General features: G+C 43.2%; 1 protein-coding gene across 1 annotated transcript in view; it reads left to right on the top strand.

Moving 5' to 3' along the window:
* Positions 1-8,168, top strand: part of lama5 (laminin, alpha 5) — a gene marked incomplete in the record, with an annotated part of 207,409 nt that extends 199,241 nt beyond the window's left edge. The window contains 2 exon segments of the mRNA XM_029720356.1: positions 6,672-6,765; positions 7,118-8,168. Of these exon segments, the coding sequence (XP_029576216.1) occupies positions 6,672-6,765; positions 7,118-7,266 (243 nt within the window).
* Positions 8,169-9,551: the final 1,383 nt, after the last annotated feature.

Consider the following 9,551-nt stretch of genomic DNA (forward strand, 5'->3'; position numbering starts at 1 on the left):
GTATAACCCACCTCTCCTCTCTCTTCTCTCTCTCTCCTCTCTCTCCTCCCTCTCCCTCACTCCCGGGAGGACACATGGCTATATGTACAGTATACCTCCTCTCCTCTCCTCTCCTCTCCTCTCCTCTCCTCTCCTCTCCTCTGGCTATATGTACAGTATACCTCCTCTCCTCTCCTCTCCTCTCCTCTCCTCTCCTCTCTCTCCTCTCCTCTCCTCTCCTCTCTCCTCCTCTCCTCTCCTCTCCTCTCCTCTCCTCTCCTCTCCTCTCCTCTCCTCTGGCTATATGTACAGTATACCTCCTCTCCTCTCCTCTCCTCTCCTCTCCTCTGGCTATATGTACAGTATACCTCCTCTCCTCTCCTCTCCTCTCCTCTCCTCTCCTCTCCTCTGGCTATATGTACAGTATCTCTCCTCTCCTCTCCTCTCCTCTCCTCTCCTCTCCTCTCCTCTCCTCTCCTCTCCTCTCCTCTCCTCTCCTCTCCTCTCCTCTCCTCTCCTCTCCTCTGGCTATATGTACAGTATACCACCTCTCCTCTCCTCTCCTGTCCTCTCCTCTCCTCTTCTCTCCTCTCCTTTAAAATAATTTGGTTGCAATTGAAAATGTTTGTCAAAGAGACCCTGGATTTGAAAAAGGATCTAGGAGAGACTATTTTGAAACAGGGCAGAGCACAACAAAAGGAATATATATTTTAACAGTAAAGTCTGACGCACACTGACTAATCTCTCCATGTCTCTGTGTCTAGATGAGGGCCTGGTGTTAGGGCGGGACCTAGAGGTCCAGCTGGAGGTACGGCTGGTGTCTGACTCTGGTCTCCTGTTGCATGCTGGGTCTGGGCAACAGCTCAGTCTCTACCTCAACCAGGGAGAGGTATGATTTAACTAAGTGTTTTTTCATTATTATTGGGCTACCTAGACAGTTTTCTTCCGTTTCAAACAGAATCATCTGTACAATGAAAGAGTGTGTGTGTATAATGACTGTATACTGTGGTGTCCTCTACAGGTGACAGTCACAGTGAACGGTGGTCACGGAGAATTCTCCACCTCTTTCACACCTGAGGAATCCCTGTGTGACGGACACTGGCACAGTATCACAGGTGAGTTGTAGCTTACAGATACAGGTGAGTTGTAGCTTACAGATACAGATACAGGTGAGTTGTAGCTTACAGTTACAGATACAGGTGAGTTGTAGCTTACAGTTACAGATACAGGTGAGTTGTAGCTTACAGTTACAGATACAGGTGAGTTGTAGCTTACAGATACAGGTGAGTTGTACCTTACAGATACAGGTGAGTTGTAGCTTACAGTTACAGATACAGGTGAGTTGTAGCTTACAGATACAGGTGAGTTGTAGCTTACAGATACAGGTGAGTTGTAGCTTACAGTTACAGATACAGGTGAGTTGTAGCTTACAGATACAGGTGAGTTGTAGCTTACAGATACAGGTGAGTTGTAGCTTACAGATACAGGTGAGTTGTAGCTTACAGTTACAGATACAGGTCAGTTGTAGCTTACAGATACAGATACAGGTGAGTTGTAGCTTACAGTTACAGATACAGGTGAGTTGTAGCTTACAGTTACAGATACAGGTGAGTTGTAGCTTACAGATACAGGTGAGTTGTAGCTTACAGATACAGATACAGGTGAGCTGTAGCTTACAGTTACAGATACAGGTGAGCTGTAGCTTACAGATACAGGTGAGTTGTAGCTTACAGATACAGATACAGGTGAGTTGTAGCTTACAGTTACAGATACAGGTGAGTTGTAGCTTACAGATACAGATACAGGTGAGTTGTAGCTTACAGATACAGATACAGGTGAGTTGTAGCTTACAGATACAGGTGAGTTGTAGCTTACAGATACAGGTGAGTTGTAGCTTACAGATACAGATACAGGTGAGTTGTAGCTTACAGTTACAGATACAGGTGAGTTGTAGCTTACAGTTACAGATACAGGTGAGCTGTAGCTTACAGATACAGGTGAGCTGTAGCTTACAGTTACAGATACAGGTGAGTTGTAGCTTACAGTTACAGATACAGGTGAGTTGTAGCTTACAGATACAGGTGAGTTGTAGCTTACAGATACAGGTGAGTTGTAGCTTACTGTTACAGATACAGGTGAGTTGTAGCTTACAGATACAGGTGACTTGTAGCTTACAGTTACAGATACAGGTGAGTTGTAGCTTACAGTTACAGATACAGGTGAGTTGTAGCTTACAGTTACAGATACAGGTGAGTTGTAGCTTACAGTTACATATACAGGTGAGTTGTAGCTTACAGTTACAGATACAGGTGAGTTGTAGCTTACAGATACAGGTGAGTTGTAGCTTACAGATACAGGTGAGTTGTAGCTTACAGTTACAGATACAGGTGAGTTGTAGCTTACAGATACAGGTGAGTTGTAGCTTACAGATACAGGTGAGTTGTAGCTTACAGTTACAGATACAGGTCAGTTGTAGCTTACAGATACAGATACAGGTGAGTTGTAGCTTACAGTTACAGATACAGGTGAGTTGTAGCTTACAGTTACAGATACAGGTGAGTTGTAGCTTACAGATACAGGTGAGTTGTAGCTTACAGATACAGATACAGGTGAGCTGTAGCTTACAGTTACAGATACAGGTGAGCTGTAGCTTACAGATACAGGTGAGTTGTAGCTTACAGATACAGATACAGGTGAGTTGTAGCTTACAGTTACAGATACAGGTGAGTTGTAGCTTACAGATACAGATACAGGTGAGTTGTAGCTTACAGATACAGATACAGGTGAGTTGTAGCTTACAGATACAGGTGAGTTGTAGCTTACAGATACAGGTGAGTTGTAGCTTACAGATACAGATACAGGTGAGTTGTAGCTTACAGTTACAGATACAGGTGAGTTGTAGCTTACAGTTACAGATACAGGTGAGCTGTAGCTTACAGATACAGGTGAGCTGTAGCTTACAGTTACAGATACAGGTGAGTTGTAGCTTACAGTTACAGATACAGGTGAGTTGTAGCTTACAGATACAGGTGAGTTGTAGCTTACAGATACAGGTGAGTTGTAGCTTACTGTTACAGATACAGGTGAGTTGTAGCTTACAGATACAGGTGACTTGTAGCTTACAGTTACAGATACAGGTGAGTTGTAGCTTACAGTTACAGATACAGGTGAGTTGTAGCTTACAGTTACAGATACAGGTGAGTTGTAGCTTACAGTTACAGATACAGGTGAGTTGTAGCTTACAGTTACAGATACAGGTGAGTTGTAGCTTACAGATACAGGTGAGTTGTAGCTTACAGATACAGGTGAGTTGTAGCTTACAGTTACAGATACAGGTGAGTTGTAGCTTACAGATACAGGTGAGTTGTAGCTTACAGATACAGGTGAGTTGTAGCTTACAGTTACAGATACAGGTCAGTTGTAGCTTACAGATACAGATACAGGTGAGTTGTAGCTTACAGTTACAGATACAGGTGAGTTGTAGCTTACAGTTACAGATACAGGTGAGTTGTAGCTTACAGATACAGGTGAGTTGTAGCTTACAGATACAGATACAGGTGAGTTGTAGCTTACAGTTACAGATACAGGTGAGTTGTAGCTTACAGATACAGATACAGGTGAGTTGTAGCTTACTGTTACAGATACAGGTGAGTTGTAGCTTACAGATACAGGTGACTTGTAGCTTACAGTTACAGATACAGGTGAGTTGTAGCTTACAGTTACAGATACAGGTGAGTTGTAGCTTACAGTTACAGATACAGGTGAGTTGTAGCTTACAGTTACATATACAGGTGAGTTGTAGCTTACAGTTACAGATACAGGTGAGTTGTAGCTTACAGATACAGGTGAGTTGTAGCTTACAGATACAGGTGAGTTGTAGCTTACAGTTACAGATACAGGTGAGTTGTAGCTTACAGATACAGGTGAGTTGTAGCTTACAGATACAGGTGAGTTGTAGCTTACAGTTACAGATACAGGTCAGTTGTAGCTTACAGATACAGATACAGGTGAGTTGTAGCTTACAGTTACAGATACAGGTGAGTTGTAGCTTACAGTTACAGATACAGGTGAGTTGTAGCTTACAGATACAGGTGAGTTGTAGCTTACAGATACAGATACAGGTGAGTTGTAGCTTACAGTTACAGATACAGGTGAGTTGTAGCTTACAGATACAGATACAGGTGAGCTGTAGCTTACAGATACAGGTGAGTTGTAGCTTACAGATACAGGTGAGTTGTAGCTTACAGTTACAGATACAGGTGAGTTCTAGCTTACAGATACAGATACAGGTGAGTTGTAGCTTACAGTTACAGATACAGGTGAGTTGTAGCTTACAGATACAGATACAGGTGAGCTGTAGCTTACAGATACAGGTGAGTTGTAGCTTACAGATACAGATACAGGTGAGCTGTAGCTTACAGTTACAGATACAGGTGAGCTGTAGCTTACAGATACAGGTGAGTTGTAGCTTACAGATACAGATACAGGTGAGTTGTAGCTTACAGTTACAGATACAGGTGAGTTGTAGCTTACAGTTACAGATACAGGTGAGTTGTAGCTTACAGATACAGATACAGGTGAGTTGTAGCTTACAGATACAGGTGAGTTGTAGCTTACAGATACAGGTGAGTTGTAGCTTACAGATACAGATACAGGTGAGTTGTAGCTTACAGTTACAGATACAGGTGAGTTGTAGCTTACAGTTACAGATACAGGTGAGCTGTAGCTTACAGATACAGGTGAGCTGTAGCTTACAGTTACAGATACAGGTGAGTTGTAGCTTACAGTTACAGATACAGGTGAGTTGTAGCTTACAGATACAGGTGAGTTGTAGCTTACTGTTACAGATACAGGTGAGTTGTAGCTTACAGATACAGGTGACTTGTAGCTTACAGTTACAGATACAGGTGAGTTGTAGCTTACAGTTACAGATACAGGTGAGTTGTAGCTTACAGATACAGATACAGGTGAGCTGTAGCTTACAGATACAGGTGAGTTGTAGCTTACAGTTACAGATACAGGTGAGTTGTAGCTTACAGTTACAGATACAGGTGAGTTGTAGCTTACAGATACAGGTGAGTTGTAGCTTACAGTTACAGATACAAGTGAGTTGTAGCTTACAGATACAGGTGACTTGTAGCTTACAGTTACAGATACAGGTGAGTTGTAGCTTACAGTTACAGAAACAGGTGAGTTGTAGCTTACAGATACAGATACAGGTGAGTTGTAGCTTACAGATACAGGTGAGTTGTAGCTTACAGATACAGATACAGGTGAGTTGTAGCTTACAGATACAGGTGAGTTGTAGCTTACAGATACAGATGCAAGGTGTAGCCTGTTTTGTGCTCACACACGTTGGTCTTTATCGTCAAGGAATGAATTGTATCTCTTCCCTTAGCACTATCGTTTCCTCACGATATTACACTGAACAAAAATATAAACACAACATGTAAAGTATTGGTCCCATGAGCTGAAATAGAAGATCCAAGACATTCTCCATACGGACAAAAAGCTTATTTCTCTCAAATGTTGATGCACAAATGTGTTTACATCCCTGTTAGTGAGCATTTCTCCTTTACCAAGATAATCCATCCACCTGACAGGTGTGGCATATCAAGAAGCTGATTAAACAGCAAGATCATTACACAGGTGCACCTTGTGCTGGGGACAATAAAAGACCATTCTAAAATGTTCAGTTTTGTCACACAACACAATGATGACTCAAGTTTTGAGGGAGCGTGCAACTGGCATGCTGACAATGTTGCCATAGAATTGAATGTTAATTTCTCTACCAACGTCATTTTTGAGAATTTGGCACTACGTCCAACCGGACTCACAACTGTATACCACGTGTGGGGGAGCGGTTTGCTGATGTCAACGTTGTGAACAGAGTGCCCCATGGTGGCGATGGGGTAATGGTATGGGCAGGCATAAACTACAGACAATGAACATCATTGCATTTTATCAATGGCAATTTGAATGTACAGAGTTACAGTGAAGAGATCCTGAGGTCCATTGTTGTGCCATTCATCCACCACCATCACCTCATGTTTCAGCATGATAATACACGGCCTCATGTCACAAGGATCTGTACACAATTCCTGGAAGCTGAAAATATCCCAGTTCTTCCATGACCTGCATACTCACCAGACATGTCACCCATTGAGCATGTTTGGGATGCTCTGGATCGACGTGTACGACAGTGCGTTCCAGTTCCCGCCAATATTCAGCGACTTCCCACAGCCATTGAAGAGGAGTGGGACAACATTCCACAGGCCACAATCAACAGCCTGATCAACTCTATGTGAAGGAGATGTGTCGCAATGCATGAGGCAAATGTTGGTCACACCAGATACTGACTGGTTTTCTGATCCACACCCCTACCTTTTTTTAAGGTATCTGTGACCAACAGATGCATATCTGTATTCCAAGTCATGTGAAATCCATAGATTAGGGCCTAATGAATTTATTTCAATTGACTGATTTCCTTATGTGAGCTGTAACTCAGTAAAATCTTTGAAATTGTTGTAGGTTGCGTTTTTATATTTTTTTGTTTCAGTGTAGATTTGCACTGGAAAGAAATTATAGCATCACCTATGTTACTAAACTTGGGATCAATTCAAAACGGTGTTCTAATGTTGTTGCCATCGGCTGTTTGCCCTGTAGTTATGAAGACGAGCAATGTGCTCCAGCTCCATGTGGATGCAGCCAGTGAACACAGTGTAGGACCCAAGCAGGGCCGATCCTCAGGGGCCAGGGAGACTGTGTACCTGGGGGGAGTACCAGGTGAGCGCCTGTCCTTTCTCCATCAAAACCTCCTCCCTTACTCTGTCAAACACTAGAGCTGATCGGATATTCATTCCATACACCGACTCAGAAGTAATTTTGTGATTTAAAAAAAAATATATATATATATATATATAATCACAGAACTATTCAGGGATTTCCATAATCTGCTAGACACATTATTTTACAGTATGAGTGGTGAAGGAAAGACTACTGCAACACACATGTACAACCTCAAACATGACAATGTTTTTTGGTACACAGATACAACTTCTAAACCTCCCGTCTCGAACATAAAGAACTAAAATGATCTTTCTGCATTTCAACTTGTACTCCCTTCCCTCTCCTCTAGATGGCGTTGATGTGCCGGGCCTCCCCGCTGCCCTGCCCTCCTTCCATGGTTGTGTACGGAGAGCAGTCCTGAACCAGCGACCAGCCGTGCTGTCTAAACCCCTGTCAGTACGCGGAGCTGTGGGCACACAGGGCTGTCCAGCCATGTAGACCTCTTTTAGCCCTGTTACACCTGGTTTCACATCTGTGTTTCCAGTCATGTGAAATCCATAGATTAGGGCCTCATTAATTTATTTCAATTGACTGATTTCCTCATGTGAACTGTAATTCAGTAAAATCTTTGAAATTGTTGCATGTTGCGTTTTTATATTTTTGTTCAGTGTAGATTTGCACTGGATAAAAATTATAGCATCACCTATGTTACTAAACTTGGGATCAATACATTTTATTCAATTCAAAACAGTCTTCTAATGTTGTTGCCATTGACTGTTACACCTGGTTTAGCCCTGTTACACCCGGTTTAGCCCTGTTACACCTGGTTTAGCCCTGTTACTCCCGGTTTAGCCCTGTTACTCCCGGTTTAGCCCTGTTACACCCGGTTTAGCCCTGTTACACCCGGTTTAGCCCTGTTACTCCCGGTTTAGCCCTGTTACTCCCGGTTTAGCCCTGTTACTCCCGGTTTAGCCCTGTTACTCCCGGTTTCGCCCTGTTACACCCGATTTAGCCCTGTTACCCCAGGTTTAGTCTTATTAGAGCCAGTTTAGGCCTGCTACACCTGGTTTAGCCCTGTTACCCCAGGTTTAGTCTTATTAGAGCCAGTTTAGCCCTGTTACACCTAGTTTAGCCCTATTACATCCGGTTCAGCACTATTACCCCCGGCTAATGCAGGGCCAAAGTCAATACGACAACGTTACAGAACGTTATCACATTTCTGTCTGCAAAATTTGTATCTGCAACAATACACCCGTGGGCCACGTTCATTAGGAAAACGTTGCAAATAGAAATGTCATGAATAGAGCTGATGATGTGATTCTGTATTGTACATGTCAGAGGTATGTTTGTTCTATGTCATATACACTACATAGTCAAAAGTATGTGGACACCCATTCAAATTAGTGGATTCAGCTATTTCAGCACACACCCGTTGCTGACCAGGGGAATAACGTTTCGGCCCTGCTAGAGCTGCCCCGGTCAGCTGTAAGTGCTGTTATTGTGAAGGGGAAACGTCTAGGAGCAACAACGTCTCGGCCGCAAAGTGGTAGGTCACACAAGCTCACAGAACGGGACCGCAGAGTGCTGAAGCGCGTAGCCCGTAAAAATCGTCTGTCCTCGGTTGCAACCCTCACTACCGAGTTCCAAACTGCCTGGAATCTGGAAGCAACATCAGCACAATAACTGTTCATCAGGAGCTTCATGAAATGGGTTTCCATGGCTGAGCAGCCGCACACACAAGCTTAGGATCACCATGCGCAATGCCAAGCGTCGGCTGGAGTGGCGTAAAACTCGCCGCCATTGTCTCTGGAACAGTGGAAACGCGTTCTCTGGAGTGATGAATCACACTTCACCATCTGGCAGTCCGACGGATGAATCTGGGTTAGAAGGATGCCAAGAGAACGTTACCTGCCCCAATGCATAGTGCCAACTGTAAAGTTTGGAGGAGGTATAATGGTCTGGGGCTGTTTTTCATGGTTCAGGCTAGGCCCCTTAGTTCCAGTGAAGGGAAATCGCTACAGCATACAATTAAATTCTAAACGATTCTGTGCTTCTAACTTTGTGGCAACAGTTTGGGGAAGGCCCTTTCCTGTTTCAGAAGGACAATGTCCGCGTGCACAAAGTGCGGTCCATATAGAAATGGTTTGTTGAGATCGGTATTGGCGAACTAGACTGGCCTGCACAGAGCCCTGGCCTCAACCCCATGGAACACCTTTGGGATGAATTGGAACGTGAAATGCGAGCCAGGCCTAATCGCCCAACATCAGTACCCGACTTCACTAATGCTCTTGTGGCTGAATGGAAGAAAGTCCCTCGCAGCGATGTTCCAACATCTAGTGGAAAGCCTTCCCAGAAGACTGGAGGCTGTTATAGCAGCAAAGGGGGACCAACACTCCATATTAATGCACATGATTTTGGAATGAGATATTCGACGAGCAGGTGTCCACATACTTTTGATCATGTAGTGTATATTTTTATCTGAACGTTCCATGACGTTGTTTCTCAGATGTTTCCAACTGTTTAAAGGATCAATATAAACGTACATGCTGTCTACGATACGACCACTGGTGGTGGGTGTTATACAGTAGTTCATTTAAATAGATTTATTTTTTTATCTTACAACATCTATTATGGGGTACTGTATGTAGATTGATGAGGAAAACATTTTAATTTAATACATTTTTGAATAACGTAAAACAAAATGTGTATAAAAAAAATGTTAAAAAAGGGAAGGGATCTGTATGTTGCTTTCAAGGAAGACAATTCCGACTACTTTTAGGGAA

The sequence above is a fragment of the Salmo trutta genome, chromosome 28 (genome assembly GCF_901001165.1).
Source record: "Salmo trutta chromosome 28, fSalTru1.1, whole genome shotgun sequence".
Taxonomy (NCBI): Eukaryota; Metazoa; Chordata; class Actinopteri; order Salmoniformes; family Salmonidae; genus Salmo; species Salmo trutta.